Genomic DNA, 24,394 nt, shown 5'->3' with positions numbered 1-24,394 from the left:
GTCGTTCTCGAGTGTTTCTAGGATGATTAGACATATTGTCGGTGTTTACAAGCCTTGTTTGCAGATCACGGATCTATCATCCGGACACCCTCTACAAGGCGGCACCATTTTCAGCCCCACCCCCGATGAGGTTGAAACCCAAGTCTCTTATCCTCTTATGACTTACTCAAGCTGCAACGGGGCCTGCTGCAATTGGCAGCACTGTCTGGGGTGGTCGAAGTGGTTGAAGACTCTCGATGAGGATGTGGCGGCAATAGACGAGGGAAATGGTACCGAGCCGTGAGAGGAATCTATAGACCAGAGATAAAGCTAGAGACTTCTCTGAGATTCAACAGGTTCGGAAGCCTTAAGAAAGGACACCTAACCGGAGGTCGTCGAGTAGAACGCTGATGCGGAACTTCGACGAAACAAACCGTACTCGAGATACGCCAATACCCCTTAAAGTCATAGACGGGCGAGGTAGAATAGCAATAATCCAATTATAAGGACAGTGTCACGTAAGGAATCTTAAAGTTTCTGTCACGTAGGAAATGACCCTCAGATGGCCCCTTAACCGAACCAGGCCTGTGCACAGGGAGCCGGTCGGCTACCTACGCAACCCCTATATGTATATGATAGGAGCTGGGGCATCACTCACTTTTTACGTCTTAGTTCACGATCGAGTTAGGGTACAGAACAAGAAGCTGTCTCGAAATCCGACTCTTCTGCGGGGTACTGAATTTTCGATGTTGCGAGACCCAGCGCTCCTCCCGAAACACAAGGTCGCCTCATAAAAAAGGTGACAGAAGTGTCTACGGGCATAGCAATACGGTAGTGAGAACTGGCAGGCGGCTGAGTAAAGAGTGAGTGAGTGTATAAACTAAGCCGGGGCAGTTACTATGTCGAAAGGAATGTAATACGGATGTTCCTAAGAACCTTCTTGCCCCTGAATTTCCACAACTGATACGGTCCTAACTCTTCGTCTTCCTCGCGCTCTGTCTTCGTGCCCCCCCCCTAGGCGAGACCCATATTCACGGACCCCGGGAGTGGCATATATCTTGTGGTTGAGGGCAACCAACGTCTTTAGTGGCACATCGTCTTGCAGTCCGACCCGGCAGGGACGCAGATCGAGCCGCAGTGGTCGCCGCACCAGGTGCAGTAGCCGTCCTTGCAGTTCCCCTCGCCCATGGCGCACTTCTCGCCGTCGTCCTTGCAGGCCTTGCACCGCTTTTCCACCTGGAGATGCTCGTGCGGCTGCGTTTCGTATAGACGGTACAGGTTAGTATCTTGGGCAATTCTAAGCCTTCACACACATATAAAAACACCTATACTTGGCATATAAGGCGGGGGGGAGGGTGTGAAGAGGGGAAAGAAAAGGGATGGTGGATGATTCGTATATACGTCTGAAGTAGATAGAGACTGGCAGGAGAAGGGGGAGGGGGCGGGGACGCACAACTTCGCGGACCAAGGTCCTGTCGTCTCGTTCGACGACCTCGACGCCCAGCGGAAGGGGGGAAGGGCTGGCAAGGACGCCTCCGATGGACGCGTATACGGAGAGGACGAGCGGGAAGAAGGCGGCCTTCATTTTGGGCGGCTTTTTCGTGTGTGGCTGGCGGGCTTGCTTGGAGAAGACTAGAGACAGGTAGAGGTGGTTCAACTCTGGGTAAGGATGGCGATGAGATCCCAACGTCCCTCCAGACCTGGGGCAGCATCCCCGTCTTATACTTCTTTTTTTCTGCTTCGCCGAGTACGCAGCCGAGGTCTCCGCGGACTCTGGCGCCTAGGACTGCGAAGCCCGGATCGCTGCTCGTGGTTGTCGGTCTACGGCAATGTGACCCTCGTTGGGGATGGGTTTCACGACCTCACGAGCATCGTCGGATAGCGGCGCAATGATCAGCAGCGCAGACTAGTTGTGGAGAAGCTCTCGCTGCGAGTTTCAAGTCTATCATGTAATAGGAATGCGGAGTGCCAGAGAGTGCCCGGCTCGAGCGAGAGATGCTCGGGACGAAGGATGGCGGATCGGCGGAGTAGGGGGCGTGATGTGAGGAACCTAGAGAGGTGATGCTACAACTGACTACATGTAACTTACTTGCCGTCGAAGTGCTTAGCAGGCTTAGCACGGATATGTGTCTAGCTGGCTGCATTGCTCTTGATCTGGTTCCTTAAGCCGTTGTTATGCAGTTCTGATCTGTTCTGTGTAATATTCTCAAGTTTGGATTAGTCCGGGCCGCATTAAGTTGTACTGTAATAGACTACGAACAGAGCACATAATATCCTTCAAGTTTATTAGCATTTCCACGTACATAGAACTAAACGGAATCGAGGCTTCATCCTCAGATTCTGTAGTCTGTTATGTCTTCGGCTCACGGCCAACTCTCAGACCGTGGATATGAGGCACGATACCATACGCTTAGAACTACTCTGAGCGCACTGTCTCTGTTCCTATCTCATGTCCTAGTCAACCCGGCTGCGCTCGCTCTATTATTCCCGGGCTTATGGGGGCCGCATATTCTTGTCACGAGTCGTATTATGGCTTGAGCCACAGTATAACCGATTGGGAAGTGTGACGTGCTCGCGGTTGGGAATGTTGTCACGTCCGCCTCTGTGGGTGAGCCGGAATACTGCTCCAAGTTACACACCCCCTCAATGGCAATAATACATTATTAGTATCAACGTAACGGGATCTGGGAATACCGCCGCAATCTCGTGGCGTCGCTCTAGACAGCCGACAGTGGGAAATTACCCCGAAAACAGGCGTTGGATCAAGCGCGGCCGTGCTGACGGGCACTCTCCATCTATTGGGTGGAAATATTTAGTTGTAGGTAATAGGTTCATCGGCTCCAGGGAATTGTTCTTACAGCAAGGGATTTGCTGGACTACAGGCAGAACATAATTACATAGACGGCCTTTCGACCTCTTGCCGTTGTGATGGCTCCTTTTCGCCTCTGTACGGTTCGTGTCACAAACCAGTTCTTGTTACCTAAGAGTACTGCGGCGTTCAGAAGGCAGGACGTTCCGATTTGAAGGATGTCGTCTTGTCCGTATACGGGCATAATTTTCTAGAGTTATCTGATCTGCCATCGGTCCCGTGGTAATGGAGACTTGGAGACTTTCCTACGCATAGGCTCGGAAGTGGCCGCCGTCAGTAAGCGTGTCGACGCGAGCACCCTCATTCGGCATCCGCTGGCCGGTTGTGTATCATCGGGCTGCTCGGCCTTCCGATCATTCTATCTTGATCACGACCTTTCCGAAGTGCTTCATGCCCCCCTGTCGAAACTCTAGGTTAGCAGCTGACATCGATCGGATCGGGTAACTTCGCCTGGCGGTGGCGGCCAACGTACCATGTACTCGTAGGCCTCCCTCGCATCTTCGAAGCTAAAGACCCTCGGGTCGACGACCGGGTGGATGTCGTTGGCTTCGATGGCGGCCAGCATGTCCTCCATGAGTGCCCTCGACCCAACATACACTCCGCGGGCAATACAACAATGGTTAAGGCACTCTATCAGACTTGCCTTGACCTCTAGACCGGCGACGAAGCCGATGATGCTGATGACGCCTTCGAGCTTGATGGCTTTGAGGCTTTGCTCGAGGGTGCCGGCACCGCCGATTTCGATGATATGGTCCACACCCACACCGTTCCTCGTAAGCTTCTTGGCCGTCTCGCCCCAATTGGGGTCCTCCTTGTAGTTGATAACGTGGTCGGCGCCGAGCTTCTTCAACACGGCTGCCTTCTCGTTGGTGGAGGTGGTGGCAATAACGGTAGCCCCCGCGGCTTTCGCAAACTACGGGATATGGTGAGTTATGACTGCCAGCCAGCTCCCCATGCGGACATTACCCGATGCTGGCTTACCTGAAGCCCGAACACGCTAACACCGCCGGTACCCTGCACCAGAACCGTCCCTCCCGGCTTCAACGGCTTCAGCCCGTAAAGTGCATTCCAGCTCGTCAGGGCGGCGCAAGACAGGGTGCTCGCCTCCACCAGGCTGAGGTTCTTGGGGGCGCGAACCAGCCCCGACTCGTTGAAGACTCCGTACTGGCGCAGCGCGCCGTCGAGCATGCCGCCGAGGCCGGTCATGGTAGCTACGCTGTCGACATCGCCGAACTGGTGGCCCTGGCTGAACAGCGTGACTACCTTGTCGCCCTTCTTCCACCTGGAGACTCTGGACCCCACCTCGACAACCTCGCCGGCACCGTCGGATCCGACGACGACGGGCGTCTTGGTCGGGAGGGGATAGAGGCCTGTCGCTATGGCGAGGTCTCGGAAATTCAACGACGCGGCGTGCAGCTTTACCAGGACCTCGTTCTCTCCCACCTTTGGGACCGGGGCGTCGATAAACGCCAGGCTGTCGAAGCCTGTCCCCTTCCCCGGCAGATACCACTGCTTCGTGTTCGAGGGTGGCATTGTGCGACCGGCTTGCTAGCTGGGGGACGAGCAAGTGTGTTAGAGCTGCTCGCAGGCTGGCCTTGGAATCTAGACTACGATTTCAGGTCGGCGCGGGACGGAGAATCGAAGGAGGTCGGCGAGGCCCCGAGTGCTCTACCGTACGTATTAAGTAGGATGACAAAGTGTTGACCGAGGTATGATGCACACTGACGTAGCTGACGAGGCCGAGATTTCCGAACGGTCCGAGGGGCAACCGGGTTCTGTCCGACGTCATCGACTACGAGCCGCTATTGCTGTGGGTGATAATATAGGTATACTATTGGCCCCAGTTGTGCAGCTCTAACACTACGCCAGGGGCTCGGGGGAATCGTTCGCCGGTACGTGCTGCGAGGACGCCGAGATCACACAACGTAAAGGAGGTGAAACAGTCGATAAGCTGCGCTTTGTTGGGATGGTTTCACCACTATCGCCGGTTGCATGTCCAGACCGGGACAAGGCCTTTAGAGGAGGCGCTTTTTGCTACAGGAAGTCGATAGGTATACCTATACTGTGGGTAGACCTGCCAAGGCGCCACGACAGAAGTTTTTTCTCTTGTGCCTCGGCCCGCCTGGTAGTCGGCCGATAGATGATTAGAAACTAGAATAGGTCCCGGTAGATCGCTTTACTACTGGGTACCATGTGGGATGCAGCTTGAGCCCATTCCTGATGCTACCTAGAGGGGGTTTGCACGATTTGTCAGGAGAGGATATGAACAGGACGGCGTTCTGTTGCGCGACACTCGGCTTACTCGGGACTTACCGGCGCGTTTCTCGTAAAGAATACAGACGTAGGCCTAGTGCTCTAAGACCATGACTCCATGACTAGTCTAGACTCGGCACTGTCAACTCCTAGCTGCTTCCGTCGGCCGGTCCCACGTTGGAGGTCGGGTGGTGGGGTGAGAGGGGATCTTCAACGAGAGCAAGGGAGCTCCGATGACGATAGTGAAGTCGACGAGTTCTGCCCTTTTTTAACCACTGTCCGACCGGGTTTCCTCGGTGGATTCTTCGGTTGGCCGAATCGGGAATTGCGGCTAAAATGGGTCGAGTCGAATGACATCGCGTCCGGCTCTTCGGCTCCCTCTCCTCCTTCGTCACAGATTTAGCTGCTCTCACCCCGTGCTATGCTTCCGGTTCGTCAACTGAGGCCTATTAGCGAGTATAATAGCATTCTCATATCCTCCATTAGCAACCAGAAACTTGAGCGAGCCAGTTTGCGAGGTTCGAGCCCACCAGCACCTGCCATCCCGATTTGCGTTGCTAGGAGAATTTCAGATTAGCGTAGCCCTAACGGTCGAGTTGAAGGACGGGTTATACTGTGCATTGGGTTAAGCAACGTCGGTATTTTAGGATACGACGAGACTTGATCTCGTAGTGCTCTCAGGTCAAGGTCCGCCGCGCAGGCACCGAAGCCTGTCGGCTGGGAAGCTTGGCGATGCCCGGCTCTGGAGACGTCCTCTGCATCGAGATATATATATGGTACATTAGACATTGGCAGATACAGGTATTGAAGCTCGTAACTCGCTTTCTCGCGAGACTACATGCCTAATAACAATATAATTATCAGTAAAGACCCCTGCATCTCGCATGGGCGGCTGTCCCTAGATCCCCATGTCAGCAAAGCAGACGTGAGGCTCAACACCGGCCGATGATGTTCGAAACGGCCCCCGATCTAAAGGACCGTTCCGCTGACGTTGCGATGCCGGATCTAGAATCGGACGGCCACCCTGGAGAAGCCGGTATGGAGAATCAACGATCTACACAGCCTAGGGCACCTACGATTTACGTATCCGTTCTGGGACTGGAAAAATAACTTAACACACGTACAAGCCTTGTTTTATGGTTAGTGAAGACGTAAGCGGCAAACGCGTGGTATTGCCGATGCGGAAACCCCTTTAATGCGGGCTGAGCCGACACTCCTCGGCCCGGCTTACGATAGAATTGGGATCACTCGATCACTCGCCGTGCACTTGTCCGTATGCTGTCGGGAGTAAGCTGTCCGTTCGAAACCAACAATATTCTGTTCCCACGAGTCGGCTTGTGCGTCGTGGATCTGTTTTTGTTTGCAACCGTGTTCTGAGCGGATGCAGTAGTCTAACCGCTCTAACGTAAGAGTTCCGACTACCCTACAGAATCGGGCTAGTTCCGTTCCGTCGTTCTACGGGACTTTCTCTGATACCGAACGAAATTCCGCGTGAAAGGCACGGCTTAAATAAAGCACTATTATGGCCACCCTACTTGTCGCGTGCGGTTTGTAGGGGTTGGCCTTGTGTATCGAACAGAAACTCCTGATTTCCGCTAGCCAAATGTTGAATTAGGGGTCGTGTCACCCCTCTTCAACAGGAAAAAGGGGGGGGGGGGGGGGTTGTTGAGAAAGACAGTGAACGTAATGAAATCTATTTTGGTATGCCCGATAAGTAGTGTGAAGAGGTCCTTTTAAACAAGTTCATCTATCGGCTGAATATGGACCTGCGGCTAAATGTACTGCACGTAAAGCCAAGCGCCCGTAGCATGATCTGACCTGTACAATGTATGAACTGCCGTTGATCTTCGCCCTGCAATCGTATATCGGAAATGCCTATGTCACGTCGAGCTGCCGATATGACGATAACCGTTGATTTTTGCCCGCGCCATTAGCCTCTTGCAGAGGGATAACAGCAACTCGCGTCGGGAGGAGAGAAAGGGGGGAAAGGGAGGTGTGGTAATTATAGAAATACTAGATTAGTATATAGACGGAGCCCATATTCTAGCCCGAAAGTAGAACCTAACTAGAGCCTCGGCGGTATGCTCGCTCTCGATGTGGGCGTAATAGCAGCTATGTTCGGGCACACATTAATACCGCTTCTGACTCTAGCGTTAGGGGTGAACTATGCGGCGAGTCAAGGGTCGTTCGAGTACGTGGTAGTCGGCTCCGGGCCGGGCGGCGGCCCATTAGCCGTCGAACTCGCGAAAGCTGGGCATTCGGTGCTCCTACTGGAGGCTGGGTCCGACCTCTCCGATGATCCCCTATACCAGGACATCAACAATTTCGCCGCGGCGAGCAACGATCCGAGGAGTCGGTGGGACTTCTTCGTGAAGCACTCTGACGATCCGGAGCGGGAGTTAAAGTATGAGCGCATGACCTGGCGCACCACGAATGGCTCGTTCTACGTCGGGCGCGACCCCCCCGAGGGCGCCGAGCAGCTCGGCATCTACTACCCACGGGCGGCGACGCTGGGCGGATGCGGGAGCCACAACGCCGCAGTGTATAGCCTGCCGAGTGACGATAACTGGGACTACATAGCCAATATCACGGGCGACCCGTCGTGGGGGGCCTCGGAGATGCGCAAGATCTACGAGGAGATCGAGAACTGCCACTATCTTAAGAACGGCACCGCCGGCCACGGCTTCACCGGATGGCTAGACAGCAATCAGGACGACGGGTCCTGGCTGACCAACGCAACCGACGGGAACGCGCTATTGCGGGTGCTGGCGGACGCCTCCGGCTCGCTAAACAACACAAACAGCTCGACGGTGACAAATGACGAGCTCAGGGCGCTCGTCGAGCGCGATATCAACGGGCCCGAGGCCGATCGCGACCAGCTCACGGGCATCTTCGGGCTCGCGACGCACACGGACGCAACGGGGCAGCGCTTCAGCTCGGCGAACTACATCAAGGCGGCGCTGCGGGAGGACCCGGGGCTGCCGCTGACGGTGCTCCTCGACGCGTTCCTGACGCGCATCGAGTTCGACCAGCTGCAGGAGTCGGAGCCGCCGGCGGTCATGGCGATCCGCTATGTGACGGGCGCGAGCGCGTACCGGGCGGACCCGCGCTGGACCGCCGGGCGCAATCTCACCGAGGGCTTCCACTGGGTCGCGCGGGAGCTCATCGTCGCCGGCGGCGCCTTCAACACGCCGCAGATCCTCAAGGTCAGCGGCGTCGGCCCCGCCGACGAGCTGCGCCGCCACAACATCTCCGTCGTCGCCGACCTGCCCGGCGTCGGCGCTAACCTCGGCGACAACTACGAAGGCAGCGTCGTCTCCCTCGCCGCGAAGCCGCTTCGCGGCTTCGGCAAGCGCTACGTCGTCCAGCTCAAGACGTCCGCGTCGCGGGGGAACCGGGATATCTTCCTCTGGTACGTGCCTACCCAGCCCACGCCGTCGTCGTCGTCGAGACTCTCCGCACCCCGTTTCCCCCGTCGCTGACTCGGCGCGTGCCTGCGTACGCATCCAGGCCGCTCAACGCCGCGTTCGAGGGCTTCTGGCCAGGGTACCCGGAGGAATACGGCCCGCAGACGCTCGGGTTCGCGTTCGTGCACATGGACCCGGGGAGCGGGTCGCGCGGGACGGTGACGCTGCGGTCGGCGGACCCGTTCGAGCCGCCCGAGATCAACTTCCGGTTCTTCGGCGGGGATGAGGACGCGGCGGCGGCGGCGGCGGATCTGCGGGCAATGGTGGAGGCCGCGCGGTTCACGCAGCGCGCGCGCGACGCGCTGCCGCCGGGCGCCGGCCTCGCGCCCTTCGCCGAGATGCACCCTTGCGCGGGCGCGCCCTGCACGGACGAGGCCGTCGCCGAGTACCTCCGCCTGCAGGTCTACTCGCACCACGCGTCGGGGACGTGCGCGATCGGCGCCGACGACGACCCCGCGGCGGTGCTGGACTCCCGGTTCCGCGTGCGCGGGGTGAGACGGCTACGCGTCGTCGACGCCTCTGCGTTCCCGCGGCCGCCCGGCGCGTTCCCGGTCCTGCCGACGTTCATGATCTCCAAGAAGGCCGCGATGGCGATCTTGGAGGACAGGGCTTGAAGGAGGGAAGTCGGGGTCCAGCGGTGTTGTAGGGAACCTGAGCACTGGTTCCGGGCAGGAGTAGGGTAGACAGAGGCAGGCTCGGAATCTCATCGTGTAGGTGCAAGGGGGCATTTTTTGACGCGGCTTCGACGACGGTATGATGGCGGTGTCCGAATATATAGGTGTCTACCCTAGTCGTGGACGTCGCGCAGAGTGCAACAGTTCATCAGGTTTCTACCGAAGGGGCGCTCGGGATGTTCGTGGCCGAGGAGACAAGAAGCTACGGCGGTGTTGACTTAATACAGGAGAAACTGCTCTGTTCGGTAACAGCAGGCAAGCTCGACCGTAGAACTGAAGGTGAGTAAAACCAAGGGCAATCCCATCTTTGCCCTCGCAGATCCATCATCATTTTGACAGAGGAAACATTTTGCTTCGCGTTGGCTCTACGTATAATTCGATTGCATCGAAGGACCATCTATCTCTCTCCGTACCATATCGAATTAGCACGCGGATACCCGAGTCGGCAGATCGATGAAGAGACATCACATTGCACTCTGTTACGGAAACGCAACCTCTCGTTAAGATGGCCGACCAGCTTTGCGATGAATTTGACGACTGCCAAATTGGCCTCCCGAGAGACACCGCCCGCGAATGCACCACAGGCTTCCTCATCATCTTCATCATCGTAGCGTACCGTGCTATGATGAGATATAGGCTGAACAGAAGAGGTGGGCCAGATTAAGGCACGCCTCCAGGATGAAATTACCGCTGTTTCCCGAGGATGGGGGAACAGGGCACCGAAATCTACGTTCACCGAATCACCCAATGTGACAACGTCGCGGCTATAGCGAATATAAAGTGTGTGCGAGCGTCAGGTGGAGGGTGAGACGGAGAGCAGTATTAGAGGGGGAGACGTATGGTGATTCCCACAACCGTGCTTGTTAACTCCATAGCGGGGGATGATGGAAGGCTATCGAGGAGGGAGGAGGGTAGATGGTGTATGGACAGTAAACCAATCGGACGGGCATGCCATCGACGAGACGTAGGCATAGGCTCCGTGGTCACACGCGCATACTTAACACCAAAGCGTTGGCATCTCTTTCCAAGGCACCGACGTCGCATTTCACATTTGCCGGGCTAGATAGCCTCATGCATACAACATGATGCGTATGAAACCGAGTAGAACTTACTAGACATCGACACACCCAGTAAACCCCTCAATTGGTGTCGTCTGGGGATAGAACGAAAGGTATTCTCGTATAGACTTTGATAGGTCTGATCATTTTTCGGGCCACGGCTTGACAAAACCTTGAACTACGACACCGTCTGATCGGAGCCTACAAGACGGGGGACATGGGTAGGAGGGTAGGCGATGACATCTGAAAGTGATCGAGAAAGCTCAAAGGCTACCAGGCCGTGACGACGCTGTCGCAGTGGCCCCACGAACACCCCAAATAAAAGCTGGCGAAGGCGGCCCCCTCATAGAAAGGGAGCACAAATCGCGGCGATGATCCCTCCCACGAACTTAGGTGTGCTGGCGTAGAGTGGATGCCCAGATCGGACAGGGCCGCAAACGCTATCACGGAAAAGGTTCGGGTTGATAACGCAGGGCGGGCGGGAGGTGATCATCTCTCCCGACGTAAAAGAGGCACGCTGCTCTAAAACATAAAAGAGAGGTCAAACGTCTGTCCAGTTACGTATACAGTTCCAGAAGTGCCGATACTAAGTGTCGTGTGCGGCCTAGGACGCGCGTTGCGACAGTTCCGGAGGGTTAACAGACGCAGGCGAAATGGCAGGAAGAGTGAGTCTGGCGACGGTAGATGATATCTCGGATCTGGTGGAGATATTCTGGGAAGCGTTCAGCGGGGCCGGGGAGCTCGTGTTTCCGCATACGGACGACGGGCGAAAGTGGCTGGAACGGAGCTTCGACAACTTCCTCCGACTGAAGTCCTACTACAAGCCGGAGTCGAAGATTGCAGTTGTCAGGGGCCTGCCCGGTCGGAACAATGCCCCCCCTGCTCTCTACCAGCTCGGGTGGAGGGACACCCCTTCTAGAATCCCGTTCTAACGTGGTGAGCAGATCGGCCGGTGGCGCTCGCGATCGTGCACGTAGTGCGGCCGGGGCAGATCACGACGCCGGAGTCGTAGAAGACGCGGTGGGCGCGGTGCGACAACACGCCCGGCGTAGACGAGGACAAGCTCGCGGGGTTCTTCGGACCGCTGTCCAAGGCGCATTGTCTTGTGGTGGGAAAAGAGGGCCATGTATGTAGGTGCCCCACTCAGCACCCCCCTTTTTCTCTGTCGATCGACGACGGCGGCGGCTAACTCGAGACGGCGCGCACAGTTATCGAGCTGGCGATGGCCAAGTCGACGAGCCGCGGCGAGGAATACGCGTCGGCGCTGGTGCGCTGGGCGACGGGGCTCGCGGACGAGCTCGACATCCCGTGCTATCTAGACGCGGGCGTGCGAGGAACGGGGATCTGCGACCAGTGCGGTTTCAAGGCGCAGGACGTCGAGTCGCGGTACGGCGGACCGCCGCCGTGCACGCCCATGCTGCGACCGCGGAGGCGATGAGAGGCGCACAAGTTATTGCGAGAGTCGTACGTGGGTGGAGGACAACGGGATGGGGTGATGGTTCGTGTAGTGGGATAGGCGTGTATAGGGGCATACGGGGCTGGATGGACGAGTTTACGCGCTTAATACCTAATGGGTAGCGAATGGTGAGATAAGCTAGAGAATCACGAGTCAGTCAGTTTGCCTACGCTATGGGGAGCGCAGTTAGGTACCTACAGGTACCTATAGGCTGTAGGTACATATGTATCCATGTACTCTGCCATGCCGCCTCCGTCCGTTGGGGCAATCAAGGGGGCAATCAGGCGATACCGGATTCCATGCACCCCGCAAAGATCGCCCGTTGCCTCCAGCGATAGGCTGTCGACGATGCGAAGATAGGTACCGTAGGACCTATATACGTATATCCTTAGGCACCCGTCACCTGAACTGCGAGGTAAGGATCTGGCTCTGGGCATGTACTACGTGGGACTAGGGAGCAGGGCGGGTTCCTTAAGCGAGCCGCTCGTGCCGGCCGTATGGATGGTGCCAGCCGCTTAAGGTGGAAACAAGAACGGGACGATTGGCACCGAAACTACCTATGCTTACTTGTATCTCTTCTCCTTGTATGCCCCTTATACTGTACCGTACATGGCTGTAGTACCCTGCGAGGCAGGATTTAGGTACATACCTACCTCGGGTGTGCGGGCGTGTCTACAGGATTACTTGCGGGAGGATATTGAGGTACTTAGGTTAGGTGGGTACCTACCTAAGGCAGGTGCTGCGTACACGCCTTTTGTATTGGGGGAGCAAAGAATAGAGAGAGATGAACTGCTGGCAGACACTGAACTGCTTGTTCGTCGCCTATGAGTACGGGGCACCCCACCTGGTGCATACACCCTACCCACAGGTACCTACTTAGGCAACTGGCCTTAGGGCAGGCCCTAGATCAGTAGGTTACTTAACGAAGGATAGGTCCGATTCCTAACAGCACTACTTGGTAGTCCTCGCTATTTAGCTCATCTGCCCCAAGTCATGCTCTTCGACTGACTGCAATAGATGCCCGTTACCTGAGGTTAGATAGGTTTAGGTACTTAACTAATTGCCCCTTACCGTACCTTCCTACCTGGGGAAGGAACGCGACGTAAGGGGTGGGATGCCTGCCTTAGGTACCCTAGGCATGTGTCTACCACGGGTAGATACCTACCTTGGACAGGCATGTCTCTACGGTCAGGAGGGAATGATGTAGGTAGGTACATTTAGTCCGCTCGAAGGAGGTACCTGGGCTGCCGATTGCCGTATGAATGGAATTCTCACTTTTGGCGTCGGCGTCGTCTCCCCCGGCTGCCGTTTCTAGGCTAAGGTAGATGGCAATAGCTATTCTTGTCGTCGTCGTTGTCGTCCTCCTCCCAGTGCTTCTCACCAGGGCCACACACACACACATCCGCATACCTCACACACATGCTGCGCTTACCTAGGTACCGCTTTACTTATCGTCTTGGCTGTGACGATTGCCCCCCATATTTATCCATCAGGCTCCCTCCCCTGTGTCTGACCTCGTCCCTCTTCGTGCTGCTACACGGCTGCCAAGGCTACGCCGCCGATGCCATGGTGGCTGCCCTGCACCGTTGGACACATCCAATAGACGAGAGATGCCAAGAGTCCTCCGACCTCATGCCCCGAGCACTCTTCTGTGTTCTTTTCTAAATTTCCGCTCTCCCACACGCCTCGTGGATCCCTGCAACACCCAATTCACCTTTTCCACCTTTTCCACCAATTCATCCGCCCGTCTTGCCGTCCACGGCCATCGACATTATTGGTCCATCTGCCCTTCGTATACGCCTACTCATACACACACCCTGTCCTCCCCCAGCTCCTACGCTGGTGTTCCCGCTAGAGGTAGCGTACCTAGGCGAGGCACACACCCTCGATCCGCTCATTCAGCCGTGCCTATATCCATCTGCCTCGCTCTTCCCGTTCTCCGCTCCCATCGATATTCTTGGGAATCGTCGGTGACTTCGATTGCTTCCGCCTGGATGTGTTAATTCTGGTCTCATCGTGAGGACGTCCAGTGTTTCTGCGAGGTTCGCCTGCTTCGCCACATCCTATTCTCGAACTCGGACTCGCCCCTGTTCGCTCTCCCCTCCACCACAACCTTCCGCATAAAGATGGTGGAACTGGGTCTCGGTTGAAATTCGATTTTCCTCTTCTCGGTTTTCTTTCCGCAATTCTTTCCGCCTCTTCATCTCGGCCGGCGACGAGATCGAGACGTAGACGTGAGAACGCCCCCCTTCCCCCTTGCCTCGGCCCCACCATTCAGAAGCTACCTGAGGCCCTGGTCAGCAGCTCGTTTTGGGCACTGTCGCGACCATGTTCCGCTTACGGAGATACCGCTACTATGTCTTCTTTGCCGCCATCATCGTATTTCTCCTGTATCGTGCCAGCACGAATAGCGAGGAATGGAAATCCGTCTCCGCCTCTATCCCACTGCGCAAAGCCCCGCCCAAGTCACCTCCGCCGCGAGGCAGCGAGAAGCCACCTGCTGCTGGTAATGACGGCACTAGGTTCACGCACCAGGACGACGATCTGTCCCAGAAATTTTTGAAAGGTGCACCCAAGGAAGCTGACGTCAAGATTCCTAACTTGAAGCCCACCGTTGCCGAAGAGGGCGTCGACAAGCACGGCCGCCTGCCTACGGTTACGAAGGGTTCGAACGAGGGGTCCAAGGTCGTTGTCTATGACAAGGAAGGTGCCGCAAAGACGACTACTGCCCCGTTGATCGACATACCGGATAAGAATGTCGGCCAGGGCGCCAAGGGCGCTGGAAAAGGCGAGAACCCGGATCCCAAGAAGGTCAAACCGAACGCCGCAACCACGGCGATCCATTGGACCAAGGTGCCCGAACATTTCCCCATCCCCAAAGGCGAAATAATCCCCCTGCCGACGGGGAAGCCCGAGGCGATACCGCCGGTCCAGCACGTGTTTGAGAAAGAGTCGGCGTCGGCTCGGGAGGAACGCCGGGTCCGTCTCGCTAAAGTGAAGGCCGAGATGGTGCGTGGCTGGGGCGGCTATATAACCTATGCCAAAGGACACGACGAGCTGAGCCCTATCTCCAAGAAGTTCCGCGATCCATTCTGCGGCTGGGCTGCCACCCTGGTTGACGCGCTGGACACGTTGTGGATTATGGGCATGAAAGACGAATTCGAAGAGGCAGTTCTTGAAGTGGAGAAGATCGACTTTACCACATCCAGCTATCGTAGCGAAATTCCCGTCTTCGAAACCACGATCCGCTATCTCGGCGGTCTAGTGGCTGCGTACGATGTTAGCGGCGGCAAGGCCGGGGGGTATAACATCCTACTGGAAAAGGCTGTCGAACTTGCTGAAATCCTAATGGGCGTTTTTGATACGCCGAACCGGATGCCTGTTTTGTATTACAACTGGAAGCCTGCCTTTGCGTCGCGGCCCAAGAGAGCTCAAGGTAGCGTGAGTGTTGCGGAACTGGGCTCTCTAGCCATGGAGTTCACCCGGCTTGCCCAACTCACCAAGCAAGATAAATACTACGACGCCGTAGCACGTATCACGGACGCCTTCTACGAATGGCAAGAGCGGGGGACCACGATTCCCGGCATCTTTCCCGAACATGTCGACGCGAGCGGGTGCAATAGGACCGCCGAAGCCGAGATAGCCGCCAAGGAAGCGGAATACAATAAGGTTGATGAGGCCGTGTCGGGCTCCTCGAAGAGAGATGATCTAGGTGGGGAGGCGGTTAGCGGCCCAGGAGAGTCCCCCGGGGGCGGATTCTCAGACAACGCGGTTTCTCGACGGAGCGTGAACAAAGTCAGCCGTTTTACCAACCTCGCCAGTGGTGACAAAGACAAGTGCGTTCCGCAAGGACTCGCGCCGGGTGGGTGGTCCACGGCGGAGCAATATAGCATGGGCGGAAGTCAGGACAGCACGTACGAGTATTTCCCAAAGCAATGGCTCCTCCTCGGCGGTCTCGAGCCTAAATATAAAACTTTACACACCAGGGTTGCTGCCGCTGTCAAGAAGTGGTTGCTGTACCGGCCCATGGTTCCCGACGACCGCGATATTTTGTTCTCCGCTAAGATCAACACGAATGGAAACCCAGAAGTGGACGCCTCGACCGAATGGGAGGTTACCCATCTTACTTGCTTCATCGGCGGTATGTTCGGCATGGGTGGCAAGATCTTCAACATCCCAGAGGATGTGGAGATCGGGAAAAGGCTCGCCGACGGCTGCGTATGGGCTTACGAAAGCACACCGAGCGGCATAATGCCCGAGGGCGCGACGGTCGTCCCTTGCGCCGAGGCAAACAACTGCCACTGGAACGAGACTCTGTACTGGCAATATCTAGACCCGCTGTACGCCACTCGCAACCAGCAGATAGACGAATACCAGACGAAGCTGAAGGAACTGAAGGCTGAGAAGGCGCAAAAGAAGGAGCACACGAGCGATGGGGTCCAAAAGAGAGCGCCTCCACCTGTGAAGATGACCACTCCGAATAAAGATACGTTGACTCAGGTAGCTCGGCTGGAAGATGCACTGGACATCAATGCAGGCAGCCGCGCTGCTGCGGCGGCGGCCGAGGGCAAAGCCGATCAGGCGCCCCTTAGCGAGGCGAACGACGAGGCCGAATTTCCGGAACTGCAACGCCCTATCTCCCACGAGGAGTACGTCAAGAAGAAGATTGATATGGATCGGCTCCCGCCTGGCTTCGTCAGTGCCAGCTCCAAACATTACATCCTCCGGTAAGTACATACCTGGGCAAAAGTGAAGTCCTCTAGAGAGCGCCGCCGGATCCGCGCCCCGCTGGCCGGAAATTGACCAAGCCCCAAACTAACGCATTCCCGTCAGACCGGAGGCGATCGAGTCCGTCTGGTATATGTATCGTATCACAGGCGACACCACTTGGCAGGACAAGGGTTGGAAGATGTTCAACGCCATCGTTACCCACACTCAGACAACGGTTGGCAACAGTGCCATCAACGACGTGCTGTCGCCAACGCCGGATAAGAGCGATGAGATGGAGAGCTTTTGGCTTGCTGAAACACTCAAATATTTCTACCTGCTGTGAGTGACGACGGGTTTGGGATTGGTAGAGTAATCATGAGGAAATTTGCTGATGAAGTGCGCAGTTACTCGGATCCGAATGTCCTCAGCTTAGATGAGTGGGTATTCAACACGGAGGCGCACCCATTCAAGAGACCCGTCTGAGTGCCCGGCGTGCCTTTGACGGACAGCAATAGATGCGGGGGCCGATCCTGACGGCTTTGTATAGCGAAGGCGAATAAAGCCAATATGTGGCCATCAAGGCTCGCGGGGGAGTTTGTAGTTCATCCAGTTTCTTCACGCGATGGATGGGGCAGCCATCGTCGAAGATGCGGAATTCGTGGGCTAAGCTGGCTACTTGTAAGAACGCCGACGCAATCGACAGGGGAGAGGCGTCGTCATCACTTCTCCACTACCGGAGCCCTAAAACACGACGTTTGCATTGGGCTATCACGCCGCATCGGATGAATTGTTACGTTACGACCGACCACAGTAGATGAATTGCTGGGAAAAAGAACCCCCTAAAAAAGAAGAAAAAAGACGAAGTCTAGGAATTATACGGATATACCTATACTTTCCTGTTGATCCCAAGGCGTCCTAGACGTACGTGACGATATACGTGACGATAGGATGGGCACATTCTAATTGAGATACCTGGGTACGAGTAAGAGGACGCGCATGCGTAGATACCATACATCGGCGTATCCTACACGTATACCGACGGCAGCGTAGATAGGACCGGAGCGAACTCAAGCCATCGATCCGCTAGTCTCATCCTTCTCTCTTGAGTCCCCAGAGAGGCTAAGACAGGCACTGGCAGTTTATGAGTAGTAGTTCCTGCGTAGAGCGGCGGAAGCACCCGTTGCCCAGGGTGATAGACCCGGCGACGAAGAGAGGGACGAGGCGTTACCATTCCCATCGATTCTTGCTCATACAAACGCACGGCTGTCGGCTTAGGGCGCCGTGGCGTTGGGGGAGACAATCTGTAATACAGTGGATAGCTAGCTAGTCGGGTGGTGAGATTCCCTATCCACTATGCTACATTGCACGTATAACATGATGGTACACACGGGTAGACAAACTACCTAGGTATGTTAGTAGGTAGGTAGACACCTGTTTTCCCTCTCTTTTTCTTAGTCAAGGAAACCCGCTGGCCAGGATCATATCTTTGGGTTGATAGGGTCCATCGTACAACAAGGGCATCCTGAACTGGGTTCTCCGCGGCCTGGCCACCTCTCGAAGGAGCCAAATTCGACCTGGACCCTCTCTGATTTAGGAAGGCCGACAGGGTACGATCCACCACGCCCCGGTTCGGTTCGCTGAGCGGGAGGGAATCGGTGTAACTCCGCCTAATGCTACGGTTTGATAGGATTTGGGGATGGGGATAAAGAACCGGGAGGGCAAACAGGGCGTCCCTGGCGATAAGGCTTGTAGAACAATGCGGATTGATATCGTATGCTACGAGTACATCTCGAGTTAGGCTAGGCATACCTATGCATGTAGGTATTTCCTCTTTTTTTAAAGAGTCGTCTACCGCAACCCCAACCTTTTCTCGCACTCCCCTTGCTTCACCTTGGGATTTTCCCTTTTTTACGCACCGATCCTCCAATCTATCCCTTCACCGAACCCAGAAACGAGAACGAGCAGAAAGGCGAGCACTCGCAGTCTGCGAAACACCCCCGACTACCTAGGGACCTACCACGCCGGGTGGTATGACGCACGCGGCTCGACTCGCACGATACTCATACGTGGAAAGCGAGGCGCGATGACGGGACACGCGAGCGGGGAAGGGGGGGTAGCCTACGCGACCGACGAGGCGGCTCGGGGCGACGTCGAGGTGAAGAATCTCGAACGTCCCAAGTCGAGTCGCGTCGGCGAGATGAACCTCGAGAGCACTCATCAGCTCAAGCGAGGACTGAAAAGTCGGCACATTCAATTCCTCGCCCTCGGCGGCGCGTGAGTCTCACCTCTTATGCCTACTTACCTTCTTCTTACCTTGCCTCCAATTATCCCCTCTCTTCTTACCCTCTCTCTCTTCTCCCGACGATAGCCGAGGACAGCAGTGCTGACCGCGTACCTGCCGCAACTCCAGGATCGGCACCGGCCTATTCATCGGTTCGGGCCAGATCCTGGCGAGCACGGGGCCGGCCCCGCTGTTCATGGCGTACTTGTCGATGATGCTCGTCGTGTGGGTGGTTATGAACGACCTCGCCGAGATGGTGACATACCTGCCGATGAAGGGCATCTCGATCCCCTACTTTGTCGGCCGCTTCCTCGACCCCAGCATAGCGTTCGCCTCCGGCTGGAACTACTGGTACGCCTACGCGATCCTCGTCGCCGCCGAGTGCACCGCCGGCGGCCTCATCCTGCAGTACTGGACGCGGTCTGTCCACGTCGCCGTCTGGATCGCCATCCAGCTCGTCGTCATCCTGCTGCTCAACGTCATCGCCGTCTCCTTCTTCGGCGAGGCCGAGTTCTGGTTCGCCAGCATCAAGCTCATCACCATCCTCGGCCTCATCATCCTCGGCATCGTCCTCTTCTTCGGCGGCGGCCCCAACCACGACCCCCTCTACTTCCGCTACTGGCAGGATCCCCCCGGCGCTTTCCGCTCCTACCCCGAAGGCGTCTTCGCGTCCGACCACGACAGCACCGGCCGCTTCCTCGCCTACTGGTCCGCCTTCATCCGCGCCGGCTTCTCGTTCATCACGTCGCCCGAGCTGATCGCGCTGTCGGCGGGCGAGACGGTGGCGCCGCGGCGCAACATCCCGAAGGCGGCGCGGCGCTTCGTGTGGCGCCTCGCCGTGTTCTACGGCCTGGGGTCGCTCGTGATCGGCGTCGTGGTGCCGTGGAACGACGAGCGGCTCGTCGGCGAGGGCGCCGGCCAGGACGCGTCGACGAGCCCGTACGTGATCGGCATCGCCCGCGCGGGCATCCGCGGGCTCGACCACGTCATCAACGCGGCCGTGCTGACGTCGGCCTGGTCGGCCGGCAACGCCTTCTGCTACTCGGGCTCGCGCGTGCTGTACTCGATGGCGGCGACGGGCCAGGCGCCGCGGTGCTTCGCGCGGACGACGCGGCGCGGCGTGCCGTGGGTCGCCGTGCTGGCGACGCTGCTGGTCGGGTGCCTCGCGTTCCTGAACGCGTCGAGCCCGGGCGCGCAGGTGTTCCGCTGGTTCACGAACCTGTCGACCATCTCGGGGTTCATCGCGTGGCTGGCCATCATGGCGACATACCTGCGGTTCCGCCGGGCGCTGGGGCGGCACGGGCTGCTGCAGGGGCTCGCGTTCCGGGGCGCGGCCCAGCCGTGGGCGACGGTCGTGGCGCTGACGGTCGTGGCGGTGCTGACGGTGACGAACGGCTTCGACGTCTTCTTCCCCACACGCTGGTCGGCCGCCAACTTCCTCGCCGCCTACATCACCATCCCCATCTTCCTCGCGCTCTACGCGACCCACAAGCTGCTGGTCGGCCGCCGCGCCGGCTGGCGCCTGGCCATCCCCATCGAGGACGTCGACGTCTGGACCGGCAAGCGCGAGATGGACGAGCTGTGCGCGCTCGACCGCGAGCCCGTCCCGCGGAACTGGGTCGAGAAGGCGTGGTACTGGCTCGCCTAGGCGAGGAGAAGAGGAGGAGAGAGGGGGGAGGGAGGCGATTCTTATCTGGTTTGCATACCACGTGAGGTGTCTAGGCGGTGGAGGTGATTGTCGCTTGGATTGATACCCGTTTGCATAAGAGAGATGTTTAAAAACAAAAGAGTATAGAACACCAGTTCTTGTGGTGACTACTACCTATATTATATACCTCGTATCTCTCTCCTCATCTTTGAGCTGCCCCATCCCTGCCCTCCCTTCCAGTCGATTCTGAATAGTTAGGCACTACGCGACTAGACGACAGCGGCTTACCGACTAGGGCGAAATACGTCTAGTACCACGGGCCCAAGCCGAGATCTCCCACTGCCCTGTATTCCTTCAACCGGTGCTGACTTCGTCGCTAGTAGCGAAGCAGTTGGACCAGGGCAGGGGGCACCTATAGCGTCTTCGTCGGCGTATTCTACGCGATGAGTGACCGGCGTAGCCTACCTAGTATACGTTTCCACCTACAGGGGAATGCATGCAAATACATGTGGGTGTGGGTGTAGGATTTCTCAGTCCTAATATATACATGCATTAAAATGATTACCAAGTGCCTACAGTAAAGACCTCCTATTCTCCAAGCGACAACGCATCCTACCATCCGTCTCGTGTCTCATATCCATTGATTCCTATCCGCCTCCCGCCTCACGAAACGGTGGGAGCTCTTTAGCCCAGAAGCAGACGGGGGTGCCGTCGGCGCCCCAGATCGGGGCGGCGCCCCAGCCCCAGACGTCGGGGGCGGCCGTCGGGCGCGGGCGCGGGGCCGACGGCCCGGGTCTGGACGCCGCGCGGCGCGCAGCACGCCAGCTCGTCGAGCGCGACGGCCGCGCGCGGCGCCGGCAGCGCGTCCCCCGCGTACAGGTCGCGCTCCCGAGACACGATCACGCCCGCGCAGCACACCGACTGGAAGTCCGCCGCGGCGGCCGACGCGTTGCGCGCGCCCCCCAGCTGCGCGCACGGCGAGAACAGCGCCGCGCGCCGGCCCCACGGCCCCACGGCCCCACGACCCCGCTGGCACCGGCCCCGCCGGCACCGACGTAGCGAGCGAGGCGGCTGCTGGCGGCGAGGACATTGGCGGGCCGCGGCGAGGAGGAAGAGCGGAGGGAGGGAAGCAAGGAGGCGTATACGCGTAGCTGAGACGGGGCGCCGGATGCGGAAGACGGGCAGAGCGAGAGGTGCGAGATGGCGATGACGGGGGGGAGCCTCCTTTCGGCTTGCGCTGTGCACGCGTGTAGGTAGGTAGGTACTTATACCTACACTTGGGTACAGGTGCTTGAGCGCGCGGGATCGCGGGCGAAGGTCGTATCGAGCGGCCTGACTACGAATTTCCAGCCTAGATCTTGGTCCCCTTTACGCGCCGGGGGAAGGGGGAGGGGTTGTGGCCATGGCAACGTGGTAGCGGTAGGCATGGGAGAATCCCCTGGCCTGGTAAGATGGGTGTGAGCTCTGAAGGATCTGGTAGATATTGGGTACTTGGGGAAAGGGGAAATTGCGGCTTATCACGTATTGATGTACAGATATATAGACAACTGCGATTCTTCTACTCAGCACCATATGAGGCCGCTAGATGCCCAGTGGGAAGTCATAGAAGCCGATGCAATTCGCTGTGGCAGGGGGTTTATTTTCTTTTATAATTCCCAATCATACTAGATCTATGAGTCGCAGCAGAAAGTAATATCATTGTCGACAACAGACTGCTCGGATAGCGAAAATAACATTGATTTTCCTATACACAGCTTCGTAAAGCTTCCAATCCGCGTGCACGGCAGCAGCAGCAGCAGCAGCAGCAGCAGCAGGTGTCAACCGTTTGTCCCGCCAACTCGTCAGCACAGCCATGACCCCATCGTCCCTGGAATACATCCCAGTTCCTCATCTGTGCTATTGTCCGTTCATCCCATCATTATCGACTCTCGTATACATAAAGCGGCGTGCATCAAGGCGCTACCCTCCCGCGGTGCGTCCTGGGCCGGAGACTTCGTCTCGTCTCGATGTATTTACTCATCTGGTCATGCGCCTGAGCTCTCCGATTCTGCCCCCTTATCGGCCTCGTAACCCCAGATGGCAAAATATTCCTGTGTGTTTTTGTTGGAACGGTGAGAGGAGAGAGGAGGGTTGGTGAAAAGACGAGCGCGATATGGCAACTCGTGCGGGAAGCGGATTCCCGCAGAGAATGAAAAGAAAAGGAAATGAATATCATCATTATTTCGCCGCGGTATCCGCCCTCTCTTGATGAACTCCAGTTCCCAGATGCTGAATGGACAAGAAATATATGGGGTCGTAGCGTGTTGCTGCTATGCGGCCCAAGTTGCCTCCTCATATACACATTTCGTTCCGTTCCCACCCGTATAATAAATCTTTTTTATGATTTTGTTCTTCTTTCTCTCTCTCGTTGCTCTCTCGTCATCGCCGGTCGTCGCAACCGCCGGTCGTCTCGTCGTCATTCGCCCGCGACATTCGCGCGCGCGCGTAGCGTTCGGCGCCGTAGCGGCTGTTAGTCGGCCAGCTGCGTCAGCACGCGGATGCTCAGTATCATGACGAGCAGGCCGATGGTGACGATGATGAGCAGGGTGAAGCTGAACCAGCCGAGGACCATGGCGCTGCTCCCGATGCCGGACCGGACGCTGCCGTTGCCGAAGTCCTCGGCGATGACGGAGGCGGCGACGGAGGCGGTGTGCTGCCACAGCACCGACACGAGCACGAAGATGGAGGCGATGAAGATGATGGCCAGCGCGACCTGCGACACGGGCCGGCTCGGGAAGGGCTTGATCTCGCGGTCGGAGCCCTCGCTGTCCTCCTCCTCGTGCCAGCCGGGGAAGGTGGCGAGGAGGAGGAAGCAGACGAAGGCGAAGATGATGGCGATGATGATGAGGTAGGGGAAGACGATCATGTCCTTGAACTGGCTGGCGAGCCAGATGAGGTTGAGCGGGTCCTGGTCGACGGCGACCTCCTTGGCGAGGGCGGTGGCGTTGTTGCTGCAGAGCCAGGCGCCGCCGTCGGGGTTGATGCAGATGCCGAAGTAGCCGACGCGGGCCTGCAGGTGCGCGGACCCGACGATGTTGCCGATCGCCTGGTTGACGTTGTAGTCGACCTGCGCCGTGTCGGGCACCGCCGTGTACCGCTCGTAGTAGATCGACAGCAGGAAGATGTCCGGGATCAGCGGTGACGACGACGAGCAGCCGGCCAGCAGGAGCGCTGTTCGCCCGCGATTGCGCGTTAGCCGGCGTGTTCACATGCCTTCGGCCGGGGCATGCGGAGGGAATGGAGGAGGAGGAGTGGAACAGAGCAGGAATGCGCGCCGCGACGTACAGAGTAATATTATGGAGATGGCGATCAGGATCATCAAGACATGGTGGTAGCCTAGAAACGGTATGAACCCTAGGAGCGAAACGTATTTGTTAGCATGCATTCCTTCTCGTTACCGGAGGCAGGTTAGGACAGCGACTTACGGTACCAGCCGACCTCGAACCTATCTGCCATTCTTTCTGTACGATAGTTGTTCCCAGATTCCCGAGGCTATATATTGTGTTTCCTCTCTCCACTCCCGTCCTCCCGTGGAGCGACGGCGTGATTTGCTCGGCCTCTCGCGCAGCAGAAGCAGCAGCGGCGGCAGTAGCGGCGGCGACGTCGGCGCTGGAATGCGACGGCGGGGCTCGGGGGGGGCGCGACGGTTGAGATGGAATGCTGAGGCACCGTCGATCTCGAAGCTGGAATGCAGCTCGCGGACTACTTCCCCGTGAGGCGCGCAGTCGTCGTGCAGCAGATAAAAAGACCGCCTGGTCGCGCTCGTCGGTACTAGATATTGTGAGCGTCCTGTTCTTCACTTGCCAGACGGCGGATGCAGACTGGTGCACACGGTAAGGAGGGACGAGGCAGGTTCCGTGGATGCGGTATGAGGTGGAAGGGAGGGTGTGGATTGAAGTGAGCGGAGGAGAGTAGGCGACAGTGGTATGTATGGTATGGTAAGGCAAAGGTATGGTATGG

General features: G+C 57.4%; 7 protein-coding genes across 7 annotated transcripts; 4 read left to right on the top strand and 3 right to left on the bottom strand.

Moving 5' to 3' along the window:
- Positions 1 to 1,062: 1,062 nt before the first annotated feature.
- On the bottom strand, positions 1,063 to 1,564 carry GGS23DRAFT_614624 (uncharacterized protein; the record flags this gene model as incomplete). The annotated part of the gene is made up of 2 exons (XM_051520664.1): positions 1,063 to 1,233; positions 1,433 to 1,564. 2 exons carry the CDS (start codon positions 1,562 to 1,564, stop codon positions 1,063 to 1,065), a joined length of 303 nt encoding a protein of 100 aa, XP_051368520.1.
- Positions 1,565 to 3,116: 1,552 nt separating this feature from the next.
- Positions 3,117 to 4,757, bottom strand: GGS23DRAFT_262201 (NAD(P)-binding protein). Its single transcript, XM_051512361.1, has 3 exons — positions 3,830 to 4,757; positions 3,321 to 3,761; positions 3,117 to 3,246 (listed from the first exon to the last, which is right to left on the bottom strand). Exons 1-3 carry the CDS (start codon positions 4,379 to 4,381, stop codon positions 3,202 to 3,204), a joined length of 1,038 nt encoding a protein of 345 aa, XP_051368519.1. The 5' UTR covers positions 4,382 to 4,757; the 3' UTR covers positions 3,117 to 3,201.
- A 2,095-nt stretch (positions 4,758 to 6,852) lies between these two features.
- On the top strand, positions 6,853 to 9,860 carry GGS23DRAFT_614622 (GMC oxidoreductase). Its single transcript, XM_051520663.1, has 2 exons — positions 6,853 to 8,513; positions 8,612 to 9,860. Exons 1-2 carry the CDS (start codon positions 7,183 to 7,185, stop codon positions 9,180 to 9,182), a joined length of 1,902 nt encoding a protein of 633 aa, XP_051368518.1. The 5' UTR covers positions 6,853 to 7,182; the 3' UTR covers positions 9,183 to 9,860.
- A 1,093-nt stretch (positions 9,861 to 10,953) lies between these two features.
- Positions 10,954 to 11,738, top strand: GGS23DRAFT_599996 (uncharacterized protein; the record flags this gene model as incomplete). Its single annotated transcript, XM_051519005.1, has 3 exons — positions 10,954 to 11,145; positions 11,313 to 11,426; positions 11,496 to 11,738. 3 exons carry the CDS (start codon positions 10,954 to 10,956, stop codon positions 11,736 to 11,738), a joined length of 549 nt encoding a protein of 182 aa, XP_051368517.1.
- A 2,346-nt stretch (positions 11,739 to 14,084) lies between these two features.
- Positions 14,085 to 17,302, top strand: GGS23DRAFT_614618 (glycoside hydrolase family 47 protein; the record flags this gene model as incomplete). The annotated part of the gene is made up of 3 exons (XM_051520662.1): positions 14,085 to 16,483; positions 16,590 to 16,805; positions 16,871 to 17,302. 3 exons carry the CDS (start codon positions 14,085 to 14,087, stop codon positions 16,947 to 16,949), a joined length of 2,694 nt encoding a protein of 897 aa, XP_051368516.1. The 3' UTR covers positions 16,950 to 17,302.
- Positions 17,303 to 17,834: 532 nt separating this feature from the next.
- Positions 17,835 to 20,395, top strand: GGS23DRAFT_614616 (proline-specific permease; the record flags this gene model as incomplete). Its single annotated transcript, XM_051520661.1, has 2 exons — positions 17,835 to 18,740; positions 18,877 to 20,395. Exons 1-2 carry the CDS (start codon positions 18,550 to 18,552, stop codon positions 20,393 to 20,395), a joined length of 1,710 nt encoding a protein of 569 aa, XP_051368515.1. The 5' UTR covers positions 17,835 to 18,549.
- Positions 20,396 to 22,817: 2,422 nt separating this feature from the next.
- Positions 22,818 to 24,116, bottom strand: GGS23DRAFT_262021 (Ca2+ regulator and membrane fusion protein Fig1-domain-containing protein). Its single transcript, XM_051512360.1, has 3 exons — positions 23,860 to 24,116; positions 23,720 to 23,788; positions 22,818 to 23,605 (listed from the first exon to the last, which is right to left on the bottom strand). Exons 1-3 carry the CDS (start codon positions 23,888 to 23,890, stop codon positions 22,905 to 22,907), a joined length of 801 nt encoding a protein of 266 aa, XP_051368514.1. The 5' UTR covers positions 23,891 to 24,116; the 3' UTR covers positions 22,818 to 22,904.
- Positions 24,117 to 24,394: the final 278 nt, after the last annotated feature.

The sequence above is a fragment of the Durotheca rogersii genome, assembly GCF_024521655.1.
Source record: "Durotheca rogersii strain YMJ 92031201 chromosome Unknown GGS23scaffold_28, whole genome shotgun sequence".
Lineage (NCBI taxonomy): Eukaryota > Fungi > Ascomycota > Sordariomycetes > Xylariales > Xylariaceae > Durotheca > Durotheca rogersii.
Note: the sequence above shows the minus strand (reverse complement) of the source record. Positions and strands in the feature narration are given on the sequence as shown.